This window comes from Schistocerca nitens, chromosome 5, assembly GCF_023898315.1.
Source record: "Schistocerca nitens isolate TAMUIC-IGC-003100 chromosome 5, iqSchNite1.1, whole genome shotgun sequence".
NCBI lineage: Eukaryota > Metazoa > Arthropoda > Insecta > Orthoptera > Acrididae > Schistocerca > Schistocerca nitens.
The window spans coordinates 455,904,956-455,921,872 of record NC_064618.1 but is presented as its reverse complement, the minus strand read 5'-3'; the positions used below and the strand labels follow the sequence as shown (position 1 = coordinate 455,921,872).

The window sequence follows — 16,917 nt, the reverse complement described above, 5'->3', positions numbered from 1 at the left end:
TCGTGCATTACCATATCTGATATTGTGTTGATACCCCTGTATGCACCAGACCAGATCTGCTTTTCATCTTGCTCCGGCACTTCTCTAATTCTCATTTCCCTTTTTTATATTCTCTAACCAATCTATCAGAATAAGAGGTGTAACATTAAATGCTCTGACTCACAGCACACCAATTATATTTCTTCTGATGACTTGAGATGTCACCAGGAGGTGAAAACTTGCATTGCCATAGTGAAGGAGGCATTCAACAGAAAGAGGAGACTCTTACGTGGAAAATTAGATAAAGATCTAAGGAAAAGGCTTGGCAAATGTTTTGTCTGGAGTGTGGCACTATATGGGGCAGAAACATGGATGCTGAGATGAGAGGATGAAAAAAGGTTAGAAGTATCTGAGATGTGGATGTGGAGGAGAATGGAGAGAATAAGCTGGGTGGAAAGAGTGAGTAATGACAGAGTGTTGGAAAGGATTGGTGAGTGAAGTTGTCTGCTAAAGGTTGTAAGAGAAAGGAAAAAGAACTGGTTGGGACATTCATTGAGAAGGGAGTGCTTGCTAGCAGATGCTTTGGAAGGATTGGTTTGTGGAAGAAGACTGAGAGGAAGAAAGAGATACAAGATGATAGATGACATAAAGGGAAGAGGAAATTATGCAGACCTGAAGAGGATGGCAGAAGATCAGACAGCCTGGAGAGCTACCATGTGAAAACCTTCCTTTTGGCAGATCACTGATGATTAGGATGACTACATCCTTCTGAGTAGTCCCCACCCAGGAGATACGAATGGAGGACTATTGTACTACCAGAATATTTTACCCAAGAGGATGCCATTGTCACTAAACTGTACAGTAGAGCTGTATGTCCTTGACAAATATTATGGCTGTGGTTTCCCTTTGCTTTTAGCCATATGCAATACCATCTTGGCTAATGTACCAATGGTAGATCAATCATTCATCCATACTCCGGATCTTATCGACTTCTTGCCACGATATTTCGGCTGCCAACCTTACAGCCATCTTCAGGCGAGTGTTTGACACTGGAGATTGCTAGTGCAAGTCACTCTATTTATACTTAAAAGTGCCGCAGGCGCGCATGCGCAAGTTACCGTAGCATGCGCGCCACCTGTCGATTCCAAGGCCCTCTACAATATTACTGCATCTATGGAGCGCCAACGAATGCATGAAAAAAGTAAAACATGCACAAAGATGTGTCCAAAACAATAAAAAGGAAAATTTCAATATTAAATTTAAAATTACTTGTTGCTCGACATGTCAGAAGCCATAAAAAGTTTTCTTTTGGTTGAAATTAAAGAAATCAATGGGTCCCAGGCCTTATTCAATAAAAAGCCGCCATCACGATTAATGAGATTTTCCGCTAAACGTATTTCGACGGATTCCTTCACAACTGAATCCCAGAGGGATCTCGATGGGGCCAAGATTTTCGTGGCCGAATAATCCATAGTATGTCCTGTGGATATGCAATGTTCGGCTATGGCCGACTTACTGGGCTGTAAAAGGCGAGTGTGGCGCTCATGTTCAACGCAGCGGTCGTGTACTGTGCGTGTGGTTTGACCAATGTAGGCTTTCCCACACTCGCAAGGTATAAATTCCAGCCTTCCGTAATCCCAGATCATCCTTGGCTGAGCCCAGAAGAGCACGAGTCTTTGTAGGTGGCCGGAAGATTGCTTTCACACGATGTTTCTTTAAAATTCTGCCTACTTTCAATGAAATGTTCCCGACATATGGGAGAAATGCTCTGGACTTAAACACTTCCTTATCCTCTTGATCTTGTGGGTGGTCACAATTTTTCCTCCTTAAAGCAGTACTGACCTGACGTGCAGAATATCCATTATGTTGAAATACCGATTTCAAGTGCTCTAATTCGTCTGCAAGGCTGTCTTTATCAGACACATGTGCCCTATGCACCAACGTTCGAATATGGTGCATACATTTGCCAACGAACTCTGCGAACTTTATCAATAGACTGAGAACACTACAGCTGAAGGATTCGGACTTGTTAGTAAGTTTCGATGTCGTTTCACTCTTCACGAGGGTCCCTCTTTTGGATTCATTGTCACTTATCGGCAATAAGTTTACGGCCGATATAACGGCGCTGTTTCACCATGCCCTGTCCTCTACTTACTTTCTATTTAATAATGAATATTTTGAGCAACTTGACGGTATTGCCATGGGCAGTCCTCTGTCCCCTCTGGTAGCCAACTTTTATATGGAAGACTTTGAGGAGAGGGCTCTCGATTCGGCGATGTTGAAACCAACAGTCTTCTGGCGGTACGTGGACGATACCTTTGTAGTGTGGCCTCACGGTGAAGAAGAGCTTTCACGGTTTTTACAACATCTGAATTCCATCCACACAAACATTCAGTTTACGATGGAAGTTGAAAAGGATGGTTGCCTACCATTTCTGGACGTCATGGTTAAACGCAGGGTGGATGGGTCATTGGGGCATTCTGTCTATCGAAAACCCACGCATACAGATCTGTACCTACAGGCGTCAGGCTGTCATCACCCGTCACAAACTATGGGTGTTCTTCGAACGTTGGTGCATAGGGCACATGTCGTGTCTGATAAAGACAGCCTTGCAGACGAATTAGAGCACTTGAAATCGGTATTTCAACATAATGGATATTCTGCACATCAGGTCAGTACTGCTTTAAGGAGGAAAAATCGTGACCACCCACAAGATCAAGAGGATAAGGAGGTGTTTAAGTCCAGAGCATTTCTCCCATATGTCGGGAACATTTCATCGAAAGTAGGCAGAATTTTAAAGAAACATCGTGTGAAAGCAGTCTTCCGGCCACCTACAAAGACTCGTGCTCTTCTGGGCTCAGCCAAGGATGATCTGGGATTACGGAAGGCTGGAATTTATAAAATACCTTGCGAGTGTGGGAAAGCCTACATTGGTCAAACCACACGCACAGTACACGACCGCTGCGTTGAACATGAGCGCCACACTCGCCTTTTACAGCCCAGTAAGTCGGCCATAGCCGAACATTGTATATCCACAGGACATACTATGGATTATTCGGCCACGAAAATCTTGGCCCCATTGAGATCCTTCTGGGACTCAGTTGTGAAGGAATCCGTCGAAATACGTTTAGCGGAAAATCTCATTAATCGTGATGGCCCCCTTGTATGCCAACCTATTTATGGGTCGCTTAGAGGAAGCCTTCTTGGTTACCCAAGCCTGCCAACCCAAAGTTTGGTACAGATTTATTGATGACATCTTCATGATCTGGACGCACAGTGAAGAAGAACTCCAAAATTTCCTCTCCAACCTCTCCACCAACTCCTTTGGTTCCATCAGATTCACCTGGTCCTACTCCAAATCCCATGCCACTTTCCTTGACGTTGACCTCCATCTGTCCAATGGCCAGCTTCACACATCAAACCCACCAACAAACAACAGTACCTCCATTATGACAGCTGCCACCCATTCCATATCAAACGGTCCCTTCCCCACAGCCTAGGCCTTTGTGGCAAACGAATCTGCTCCAGTCCTGAATCCCTGAACCATTACACCAACAACCTAAAAACAGCTTTCGCATCCCGCAACTACCCTCCCGACCTGGTACAGAAGCGAATAACGAGAGCCACTTCCTCATCCCCTCAAACCCAGAACCTCCCACAGAAGAACCATAAAAGTGCCCCACTTGTGACAGGATACTTCCCAGGACTGGATCAGACTCTGAATGTGGCTCTCCAGCAGGGATACGACTTCCTCAAATCCTGCCCCGAAATGAGATCCATCCTTCATGACATCCTCCCCACTCCACCAAGAGTGTCTTTCCGCCATCCACCTAACCTTTGTAACCTCTTGGTTCATCCCTATGAAATCCCCAAACCACCTTCCCTACCCTCAGGCTCCTACCCTTGTAACCGCCTCCGGTGTAAAACCTGTCCCATGCACCCTCCCACCACCACCTACTCCAGTCCTGTAACCCGGAAGTTGTACACGATCAAAGGCAGAGCCACGTGTGAAAGCACCCACGTGTTTTACCAACTGACCTGCCTACACTGTGACGCTTTCTATGTGGGAATGACCAGCAACAAACTGTCCATTCGCATGAATGGACACAGGCAGACAGTGTTTGTTGGTAATGAGGATCACCCTGTGGCTAAACATGCCTTGGTGCACGGCCAGCACATCTTGGCACAGTGTTACACCATCCGGGTTATCTGGATACTTCCCACTAACACCAACCTATCCGAACTCCAGAGATGGGAACTTGCCCTTCAATAAATCCTCTCTTCCCGTTATCCACCAGGCCTCAATCTCCACTAATTTCAAGTTGCCGCCACTCATACCTCACCTGCCATTCAACAACATCTTTGCCTCTGCACTTCCGCCTCGACTGACATCTCTGCCCAAACTCTTTGTCTTTAAATATGTCTGCTTGTGTCTGTATATGTGTGGATGGATAGGTGTGTGTGTGCGAGTGTATACTTGTCCTTTTTTCCCCCAAGGTAAGTCTTTCTGCTCCCGGGATTGGAATGACTCCTTACCCTCTCCCTTAAAACCCACATCCTTTCATCTTTCCCTCTCCTTCCCTCTTTCCTGACGAAGCAACCGTTGATTGCGAAAGCTAGAATTTCGTGTGTATGTTTGTGTGTCTGTCGACCTGCCAGCACTTTCGTTCGGTAAGTCACATCTTCTTTGTTTTTAGATATATTTTTCCCACGCGGAATGTTTCCCTCTATTATATTCGTATCACATATATATATATATATACACTCCTGGAAATTGAAATAAGAACACCGTGAATTCATTGTCCCAGGAAGGGAAAACTTTATTGACACATTCCTGGGGTCAGATACATCACATGATCACACTGACAGAACCACAGGCACATAGACACAGGCAACAGAGCATGCACAATGTCGGCACTAGTATAGTGTATATCCACCTTTCGCAGCAATGCAGGCTGCTATTCTCCCATGGAGACGATCGTAGAGATGCTGGATGTAGTCCTGTGGAACGGCTTGCCATGCCATTTCCACCTGGCACCTCAGTTGGACCAGCGTTCATGCTGGACGTGCAGACCGCGTGAGACGACGCTTCATCCAGTCCCAAACATGCTCAATGGGGGACAGATCCGGAGATCTTGCTGGCCAGGGTAGTTGACTTACACCTTCTAGAGCACGTTGGGTGGCACGGGATACATGCGGACGTGCATTGTCCTGTTGGAACAGCAAGTTCCCTTGCTGGTCTAGGAATGGTAGAACGATGGGTTCGATGACGGTTTGGATGTACCGTGCACTATTCAGTGTCCCCTCGATGATCACCAGTGGTGTACGGCCAGTGTAGGAGATCGCTCCCCACACCATGATGCCGGGTGTTGGCCCTGTGTGCCTCGGTCGTATGCAGTCCTGATTGTGGCGCTCACCTGCATGGCGCCAAACACGCATACGACCATCATTGGCACCAAGGCAGAAGCGACTCTCATCGCTGAAGACGACACGTCTCCATTCGTCCCTCCATTCACGCCTGTCGCGACACCACTGGAGGCGGGCTGCACGATGTTGGGGCGTGAGCGGAAGACGGCCTAACGGTGTGCGGGACCGTAGCCCAGCTTCATGGAGACGGTTGCGAATGGTCCTCGCCGATACCCCTAATTTGCTGGGAAGTGGCGGTGCGGTCCCCTACGGCACTGCGTAGGATCCTACGGTCTTGGCGTGCATCCGTGCGTCGCTGCGGTCCGGTCCCAGGTCGACGGGCACGTGCACCTTCCGCCGACCACTGGCGACAACATCGATGTACTGTGGAGACCTCACGCCCCACGTGTTGAGCAATTCGGCGGTACGTCCACCCGGCCTCCCGCATGCCCACTATACGCCCTCGCTCAAAGTCCGTCAACTGCACATACGGTTCACGTCCACGCTGTCGCGGCATGCTACCAGTGTTAAAGACTGCGATGGAACTCCGTATGCCACGGCAAACTGGCTGACACTGACGGCAGCGGTGCACAAATGCTGCGCAGCTAGCGCCATTCGACGGCCAACACCGCAGTTCCTGGTGTGTCCGCTGTGCCGTGCGTGTGATCATTGCTTGTACAGCCCTCTCGCAGTGTCCGGAGCAAGTATGGTGGGTCTGACACACCGGTGTCAATGTGTTCTTTTTTCCATTTCCAGGAGTGTATATACACACACTCTGGGGCAAGATACAGCAGGATGAAATTAAACTGCTCTGAGCATGTCATAATAATTGAAGACACCAGAAAAAACATGGTACTGGGAAGCATAGAAAGGGAGATAGAAAAAAATCAAGGATGAGGGCATTGAACATCATCAGTTTTGTTATTAGATTCATGGAAGGACTGAGGAACAGTACCTGTTGTCTTAATGATTCAGAGGATGCGGACAGCTTACAAAGAATAGTGCATGAAGGCATGAGTCACATACTCAAAACAATGAAAAATTCCTATAGGAAAAAAATGGCAAACTTTGATTATCAACTTTTGTCAAATAGCTATGTAGGTCATCATCCTAGAAATAACCGAAAATATATAAGCAAATAAATCGTTTCCAGGTGCAGAGAGTAGATTTCAGTGACTAAAAAGAAGATACTTTTGTTTATCGTTACGAAGTAACAAAATAAACTAGAGAGCACAGAGTAAAAAGAATATTTAATGTTGCTTGGGCATAAACAGGAATATGTTAGTTATAAACAAAAATAGATCACATATGGCAGGAATTCATTGATGACAAGAATGAAAAATATTTCTCATGTTGTGGGGTGGATATCTAATTATGTAGGGCCAAATGGACAGAAAGAGAGTGAAGCAATATAAGCACAGCATTATCATTATGGAAACTAGCAACATTAATCATTTTTATGGAAAGAAGAAGACAAAATTATTTTTCTCCACTTTATGATGAAAATGGTTCATCTTATGTGCTTGAAATATTTTGCAGTTATTGTTCATACTGCAATTATTTTATTAAAAAATAATAAAATTTAACAAAATTTCAACCCTTACACTCCTACTTGTAACGTTCCCTGGCATTTTCACGTTATTAAACAACAAGAGTGTATTTGTACCATATACGCCGCTCTGGGCAAGTTGTATATATCGTAATTATTGAACAAAAATATTACTGAATGTGGTATAAAATACATTAGTTATTCTCATTATATTTTTTGTTGTAATATTTCTCTGTATTTAGAATAGGAATTTTTCTGTATCTATTATGTGATTGTAAAATGTGTCAGTATTTGCGGTATCAGAGATATGAAAATTTGCCAGAAGAGAATAATATCGTTAATTTACAAAGAAATGTTAATAATCAGTACTGCTATTTAAGCACAATGCATTATGTATTCTTTGCTCTTCTCTGTTCAGACGTTATCGAGGTAGGTCAGTGTGAAAAAGCTTTTAACGAATGTGTAGATTTCTTTTGTCTCTGTCTGGACTTAGCCGCCATTAGACGATGCGTTACGAATTAATGTGAGTTGAATTGTTGTTTGAGCTAAATATATCAGTATTTATCAGAAGTGTGAATTATTTATGTAAATTAGCTTGCCCACGTCATCTATAAAATTTCTTTAAGAATTTTTCAGCATTTTTTAGCGGTGTTGCTGGGCTGTGCCGCGACCAACAATCGCAGATCTGAAGAGGCGGCACATTTAAAAAATTATCAAACCCGTAAATCGGGAACAGATGCATAAAAATCAATAGTGAATTAAGAAATTGTTTTCCTTTTCAGTGATCCCGTGGCTGATAAAATTTGAATTAATTATACGTTTGTGCATTCGTAGGCGGATAGTTAATGTTAGTTAACATTGAAATTTAAACAGTTCGGTTCTTTAAAATAACTCAAATGCATAGTAAAGTAGGTTTGATCAGTGATAAAGATCGGCTTGGCAATAATTAAAACATTTTCTGCTGATAGAGATAATCTTGTGTTCTATGGCTAGTGCCGGGATGAAATTCAGTAAAAATATTTAACAAAAAAACCCACTGCATCTGGAAAGTGTATGCCAAGGCCGAATGATTTAAAGGACTCAATTCTCAACTAAATATTCTTAACCAGTTCATATGAGTTCACGTAAATATTTTTTCTTTAAATGTACGTAATTCTCAAGAAAGTAAAATTTTTTATTACCACACGAAAATAAGAGAGTGGTTCTACAACAAAGTTCGCACGAAAGAAAATTAACTTAAAAGCAAAAGATAAAATTTATTATTATTCTTTAACGAAAAATCAATCAATTCCATTCATATTCCGACAATTTCGTTAAATTGGCGCCCAGCGTGGGGCTCGAATATGCAGTGGCCACTAAATACCCGTGAGATAACTAGGGAATTAATATAGTCGAACTTTGTTGCAGAACATTTAATAATTTTTCTATGTATTGTATGTATTTCATAACCAATATTGTGTGGTAATACCTGTGTATGATTTTTTGCATGAGAACACTATGTACCCAGAGGCAAGCTGAAGAAGAGAGCTCAATATTTCGAAAAAATTAATTACCTACCACAATAACAGGGGGCAGCTGCACCCAAGATAGATCACCAAAAGGTAAAGCTACAGTGTAGTTGTCCTGTGGGTAGTAAAGTAGCCTCAGTGCAGTGTTCTCGGATCATTAGTGGTGTGCTTGTTGTTAGTACTTTGTTTTAAAATAACAGGACATTTAGGTAGTTAGTCATTGTAGTATATAGTAAGTGTGTATTAGTTAATGTCCATTTCTTGTGTGATTATGTCAGTGAAACCTGAGTGTTAGGTTATTTAGTTCAGATTTTATTTCCTTTGTTTACTATGGTTAGATTGCGTAGTCAGAAAGGTATCAACATGGATAATGAGCAACAGTCAGTAAGCAGTGATACCGAGTTGGAAAGTGGGACACAAAGTAATGTTAGTGACGTAGTTCAGGAAGTACAATGTGAGAATCTGGGGGCAGAAGGGCAAGAAATGTTGCCACTGCCACCCAGTGATTCAGTTAATAGCGAAAATTCTGTGCCACCCGCAAGCACTGGACACGGACCAGAGAGTGGTGAGGTGTCGGAAGTGCAATCATTAAGAGTTATGGTCGAGCGCATGCTCAATTTCCAGGTTGAATTCGTACGTATGCAAGCAGAGCGTGATAAAGAACGTGATGCCAAACAAGCAGAGCGCGATAGAGAACGTGATGCTAAACAAGCAGAGCGTGACCGACGCCTGCATGAGAGGGACTTACAGTTGATGCAAACTTTAGAAGTTATGCAAAGTGAGATTGTCAGTTTCAAACAAAAATATGAAACCATACCCAAAAAGGTGCAAGAATTAAGCGAAAGGGTAGATAGTATTCAAGTGGCTAACGCCAATATCGTAGAGGAAATCAGTGTCCTGACATAGGGTCGAACAACTAGAACTGGACACAACTCAAGTAATTGAGGACAAAGTGATCGAACAAGTGCACAAAGTAGAACGTAAATTCACAAAGGAAATAAATCAGAAAGTGCACGCCGCAATTGAGGCCAGAGATGTGGACTCAAAAGCGGAAGTACAGAATCTTAAAAAGATTGTGCAAAAAGACATTCCGCTGTGGCAGCGGAGTGTGGACCGTCGTCTTGCCGAGATGGAGCTTAGCCTGCGGCAGGACGAGACACAGGCGTACGTCACGCCAGCCAGGTCCAACAATGATAGGCATATAAATACAGTAGTAAAAAATTGCGACTGTGAGACAGAACAGGCAACCACTGTAAGCGAAACAAATAAATGTCATACCAAAGTAGTGATTGAAGAAAGCCTGATTAGGAACCGACAGTTTCAGATCTTTACAACGGAGAAGAAATCTGTTCACCCAGTAGTGTTTATCAAGGGATTTAGAAACATTTTGCCTAGCGTTTGGAGTCATACCCAGAAAATACAGTTCGTTATGTCTTACATACAAGGAGATGCTGCATTATGGGCAACCGAAGCAGCTGACAGTTGTGATACATATGAGCAATTCGAAAAGGCATTCTTGGCCAAATATTGGTCAACATGTATTCAAGAGAGATTACGGAAGGAGGTATATAATCCAGAGCCGTATTCTCCACGACTAGGCAATTTGCGAAAATATTTTGAGAAGGATAATTTAACGAAATTGTCGGAATATGAATGGAATTGATTGATTTTTCGTTAAAGAATAATAATAAATTTTATCTTTTGCTTTTAAGTTAATTTTCTTTCGTGCGAACTTTGTTGTAGAACCACTCTCTTATTTTCGTGTGGTAATAAAAAATTTTACTTTCTTAAGAATTACGTACATTTAAAGAAAAAAATATTTACGTGAACTCATATGAACTGGTTAAGAATATTTAGTTGAGAATTGAGTCCTTTAAATCATTCGGCCTTGGCATACACTTTCCAGATGCAGTGGTTTTTTTTTTGTTAAATATTTTTACTGAATTTAGAATAGGAATTTTTCTGTATCTATTATGTGATTGTAAAATGTGTCAATATTTGCGGTATCAGAGATATGAAAATTTGCCAGAAGAGAATAATATCGTTAATTTACAAAGAAATGTTAATAATCAGTACTGCTATTTAAGCACAATGCATTATGTATTCTTTGCTCTTCTCTGTTCAGACGTTATCGAGGTAGGTCAGTGTGAAGAAGCTTTTAACGAATGTGTAGATTTCTTTTGTCTCTGTCTGGACTTAGCCGCCATTAGACGATGCGTTACGAATTAATGTGAGTTGAATTGTTGTTTGAGCTAAATATATCAGTATTTATCAGAAGTGTGAATTATTTATGTAAATTAGCTTGCCCACGTCATCTATAAAATTTCTTTAAGAATTTTTCAGCATTTTTTAGCGGTGTTGCTGGGCTGTGCCACGACCAACAATCACAGATCTGAAGAGGCGGCACATTTAAAAAATTATCAAACCCGTAAATCGGGAACAGATGCATAAAAATCAATAGTGAATTAAGAAATTGTTTTCCTTTTCAGTGATCCCGTGGCTGATAAAATTTGAATTAATTATACGTTTGTGCATTCGTAGGCGGATAGTTAATGTTAGTTAACATTGAAATTTAAACAGTTCGGTTCTTTAAAATAACTCAAATGCATAGTAAAGTAGGTTTGATCAGTGATAAAGATCGGCTTGGCAATAATTAAAACATTTTCTGCTGATAGAGATAATCTTGTGTTCTATGGCTAGTGCCGGGATAAAATTCAGTAAAAATATTTAACAAAAAAACCCACTGCATCTGGAAAGTGTATGCCAAGGCCGAATGATTTAAAGGACTCAATTCTCAACTAAATATTCTTAACCAGTTCATATGAGTTCACGTAAATATTTTTTCTTTAAATATACGTAATTCTTAAGAAAGTAAAATTTTTTATTACCACACGAAAATAAGAGAGTGGTTCTACAACAAAGTTCGCACGAAAGAAAATTAACTTAAAAGCAAAAGATAAAATTTATTATTATTCTTTAACGAAAAATCAATCAATTCCATTCATATTCCGACAATTTCGTTAAATACTATGGCAAATACTCATTAGTTCTATAGAGTTATAGCATAAATAAAATTAAGATTTTGAACCAGATGTCTACCTGAAAGGCTTCTTCTTCAGTGGTGACTGATTGAGCTTAATGTGTTGAAAAATACTCCATATGTCTTCCTTTACTACATCTACGATATGCCTTGGTAGAATGCTAAGCATCAGATGTTCCTGAAAGTTTGAAATAAAAACCAATCATAAATCAGTCATATTTCGAAATTAAAGGGTAAACTTCTGTTGACAATCCTTCGACAATTAATAGTGTTCAACAACTCACCTCTTGACTTTTCTCAAATTGTAGTTTGAATGTTGTTTCGATGTTTGCACGGTGATCCAGAAATGTCCTCCGAATGGCTATCTCATTGAGCAATCGAAAGAATATTCCTATGAGATTTATGCAGGCCATATAGATGACTTCTGTAGCGACCTGAAACAATTTAATTACATTTCTTTTATCTCAGAATGTGGTCTAACAGAATATTAATATATAAATGACTTGTCATCACAGGCAACTGTACAATTTGGAAAACTGAAAGTATGACATCACAGATTCTAGCGTAAGATGTTAATGCCTCAGTATAGACACTACATGTGATTATAGTCCTATGAGGATTCTGTTTTAAGGTTGTACTGAGTGTGTCTTGTGTTGAGGCTTGAAGCAGAGCAGATTAAAAATAAAAAAAAAAATTACAATTCCCAGATGTGTCGATTTGCACGGACTAATGTGTTTTGCAAATAAAATGTAAGCAATCTGAACAATTTCCTCACTGTTCTTGACTCAATTAACTCATTAAGTACCAATTTTTTCTTTGATCTACATTTATTTCTGTGTTGTATGACTGAAATAGAGATGTGGAAAAGGAATATAAAATAAAAAATCCAATAATCTTGAAATAAATGATTTATTTCAGTCGATCCCCAAATGGGGATACGACACAAGCCACTGTCTTTTTACATTTTCTTTTATTTTTTTGTGCCAGAAAAAAAAACAATCAATATGGAGTTCCATATTGCACACAGAACACTGTTTCCTCACATTTTTGTTGCAAGTTGCTCGCTTTCTTTGATTCCACACTGTTGTGCATTGAATCATATATCCATTTCCGGAAATCCTGAGCTCGATTGGAACATGTGGAGAGGATGATTGTGGGTATGATGGACTTCCTGCCCTTTTCGGATCAGAAGCAGAGATGATTGAACAAGATATGACCTTGCCACCATCCTCTGGAATTGAAGCAATGGAATATTTTTATTCGAGAGGCAGTAGATGATGTGCATGTTGACCAACGCTACATCTAATGCATTGGTGAACAATGGGAAGTACCATTTCTTACCTCGAATTATCACACGATCTTTCTGAACATTTCAGTCCCTTTGTCCACACCTCCCATATGATTTTTGTATTCTGAAATCATTCTTGGCTGTGGAACTCGCACTTCTTTGTTCTCAGCTTTGCTCCATTTCTTTACTTGGCTTACTGGATGCACTGTCTCATGGTTGGGCAAGAGCTTTACACAATTGTTATCCTTCCATATTACTGCCATTATCTCTGTATTTTTGTCAAACCTACAGTCATACGCTCCTCTTCGTTTCTTCTTCATGCTGTTCTCCGATTCTATTGGGCAGTTAAGGACAATTCCAGTTGCTCCTAGTCTCATTTATCAAACGGAAGCTCATGAAAAAGTTATCAAAACATACTTTGTGAAGTTCAGGAGTCTGCAGAAAAGAAATCGTATTCAACACAACTGATCTGCTAAGTCCCAGAACTGAAACATCACTTGTATCCTCCGTTTTTCCTTCATAGACTGACATTAGGGCGGCCCAGACAAGATCCATTGACTGAGATAGTGAGGAAATCAAATGTGCGTGACTACAAGCGAACAAAGAAGAGTATAACATGTGTAAGTTGTTGTGTGGGTGCAAAGTAAAAATGTCAGATTTTCAGCCCGCAAGTTAGTTCGTTAACTAATATGTGTGTTAGAGATCTTGTACATTTGTCAGAAAAAATGAGAAAGCATGAGAGCTCACACTTACACATAAATACGAAACAGAGAATAACGGAAGCTTACACGTTATTTCTTTTCTGCCAAAAACTGTACATAATTATGTACAAAACAACAAAATTACATAAAAACAATGCTTTCTTATTTCAGGCAAGTTATGTATATTATTATTATATATTATTATTATTATTATTACTACTGGCAATGGTTGTAGTTGTGTAAATATGTTGGTAAGCATAACTGTCATGCAGGAGATGCCATTAATTTCACATTCTCATATTTATCTCAGTCTAAAACTTTGTGAACACCCAGAATGTATGCTCACGAGCTGCCACTGTGTGGCGCACTGTGGGTGCGCCAGACTTAGAGGACTGGGTCCTACAGGATATTGATTACTAGTGAAAACTCCAGAGAAGTGGCCTGGCAACATGGTGTAAGCCAAAGTATGACTATGTGTATCCTGCATCACACTGCATTCCATGGAGGCCACTTTGAACATCAGTTACGACATGGACGCGATGCAGTTCTGTACTGCACTCCGGGACAATTTGTTGTCGTTGCACGCACACCGTCCGTTTGTGGACAAATGTTCATAGGACCTTTTTTCCTCTATTTTCAGCCAGGAATCCGTCCCTGCGGTTTGTCAGTTTTATTAATGTTCACACTGAATAACGTTTTCATTTTTGTTACAAAAAAATTGTTTACATGAAGGTGCATTAGAAACTAGCAGTAAAAGGCAGCCTGTGTGGCTGACTAGTGGGAATTATATCAAAATGTTAGAAGTAGTCACAATCAGGCTACAGTAGCCCGTTAGAAATAGTATTGTAAGGTGCTTAAACATGTTATTAGGAAGGCAAAGATTATGTGGTACGCAAAAGAATAGGTAATTCACAGGATAAAATTAAAACCATTTTGGTCAGTTGTGAAGGAAGTGTCTGGTTAGCAGCACAAGGTCGACGATATAAAGTCAGTTCACAGTAAAAATATTTGTTACTGATAAATCAGGTATACGTACAGCATCTAACAATCACTTTCTTAGCATTGATGGTGAATTAAATAAAAACTTAGTTTCCACAGGGAATCATATAACTCTCTTGGAAAGTGCTTTTCCGAGACTAGCGTCTGAAATACTCCTCTGTGACACTGACCAGGGGGAGATTGAGTTAACAATTAAATCACTGAAGTCTAAGGTCTCTCATGGACATGATGGAACGCCTAGCAGAACATTGAAGTACTGTGCTGCACATGTTAGCCCTGTACTTACAAGGGGAGGCCGCCAATTGTGAAATTCAGATTCGATTCATACTGCGCATAATAAAAGCTCATGGCCAGAGGTGTAATGTGGCAAAGCACCAAGATGCACTTCTCAGCCGTTGTCGAGAAAATCGACAGTTAAAAGAAACCGTTGCGGTGAAATACTCTCTACGATTAATGATTTTCTACAGCGTCGTGGCGCAGCGGTAAGCGCTGGAGTTCGTAATCCGAAGGTCGCCTGATCGAATCTCGCGCCATGCAATTTTTTTTATTATTATTCTTTTGTAATTCAACCACCTCCACTTTTCCGTTTGTTTGACAGGGTGTACCAAAGCTCTCCCGTCCGCACTGATTTTCGACGATGTTATAAGTTGCGCTAGGGACCGCATCTACCTTCTTTCGAAGTTAGCACGCAACTACGCTGTTATGCGGCGGCTCGTTTCGGCCCATTCAACATCTGTCCTTCAAGTGTAACGAGCGAGTAACGGAGTTAATATTTCATACCTGCCACAGCAAGTTTGTGTTCGTGGGGTCTCTATTCTAATTCGAACGTTTGACTTACGCTATACGTATTCGTTTCGGAATATCGTTTCTACGTCTTCCGTTAACTATACGTGGTTAACATTATGAATACAATTAATAACATTTGTGAAATACAACTTTGTTTGCGGAAAACATAATGATGTTCGAAGTCGCCAGTTTTTCCATGACAAACGACTTTCAACAACTTATTATAGGCATAATTGTTGCAACTGATTGCCGGGAATTTTATATATATATATATATATATATATATATATATATATATATATATATATATATATATATATATTTGAAATATAAAAAAAATTTAAAAAAAGGTTGAATGGCGCGAGATTCGATCCGGCGACCTTCGGATTACGAACCTGAGCGCTTACCGCTGCACCACGACGCTGTAGAAAATTACCAATCGTAGAGAATATTTCACCGCAACGGTTTCTTTTAACTGCCGATTTTCTCGACAACGGCTGAGAAGTGCATCTTGGTGCTTTGCCACGTTACACCTCTGGCCATAAGCTTTTATTTTGCGCAGTATGAATCGAATCTGAATTTCACAATTGGCGGCCTCCTCTTGTTAGTCATATTTGTAAGTTTTCATTTAAGAATTGTCAATTTCCTGAACGATTAAAGTACACAGTAGTAAAGCCGCTTTATAAAAAGGGAGAAAGGGACAATGTAGACAATTTTAGACCTATTTCTATGCCATCAGTGTTTGCTAAAATTATTGAAAAGGCTGTGTATGTAATGATAACTGATCATTAATAGTTTGCTATGAAATAAACCGTTTGGCTTTAGAAATCTTTTACCAACTGAAAATTCTATATTCTCTTTTCTCTGTGAGGTACTGGATGGATTAAACAATAGGTTTCCAACGCTAGGCAGATTTTTTGATTTAACTAAGGCGTTTGATTGTGTTGATCACAAAATATTGCTCCAGAGGTTGGATCATTACGGAATACGGGGAGTAGCTCACAATTGATTCACCTCGTTCATTAACAACAGACAGCAAAAGGTCATTATTCGCAGTGTTGAGAATGGCTGTGATGTGGAGTCTGAGTGGGGTACAGTCAAGTGGGGGGGGTACCCCAGGAATCACTGTTGGGGCCACTTCTGTTCCTTATTTATATAAATGATATGCCCTCTAGTATTACGGGTAATTCTAAAATATTTCTGTTTGCTGATGACACTAGCTTGGCAATAAAGAATGTTGTGTGCAACATTGGCTCTGTATCAAATGGTGCAGTTCATGACATAACTTCATGGCTTGTAAAAAATAGACTAACGCAAAATCACAGTAAGACTCAGTTTTTACAGTTTTTAACACGCAATTCAACACAACCAGACATTTTAATTTCACAGAGTGGGCATATGATTATTGAAACAGAAAGCTTAAATTCCTCGGTGTTCAGATAGGTAGTAAACTGCCGTGTAAAGCTCCCATTCGGAAACTTGTTCAAAGACTTAATGCTGCCATTTTTACTATTCCATCTGAAATAGATGATCGCTCGACACGAAAATTAGTCTACTTTGCTTATTTTCATTCGCTTATTTCGTACGATATTATATTTTGGGGTAACTCTTCCCATTCTAAAAGGATATTTTTGGCTCAGAAACTAGCAGTTCGGGCAATA

The 16,917-nt window shown here is 40.6% G+C and overlaps 1 protein-coding gene across 1 annotated transcript in view; it reads right to left on the bottom strand.

Annotated features, from left to right (window-relative positions):
- Positions 1-16,917, bottom strand: part of LOC126260008 (adenylate cyclase type 2-like) — a 516,154-nt gene that overhangs the window by 122,671 nt on the left and 376,566 nt on the right. Inside the window, exons 5-6 of the mRNA XM_049957168.1 lie at positions 11,767-11,916; positions 11,542-11,660 (exon numbers count right to left, since the gene is read on the bottom strand). Coding sequence (XP_049813125.1) covers positions 11,542-11,660; positions 11,767-11,916 — 269 coding nt within the window. The remainder of the gene's footprint in view (positions 1-11,541; positions 11,661-11,766; positions 11,917-16,917) is intronic.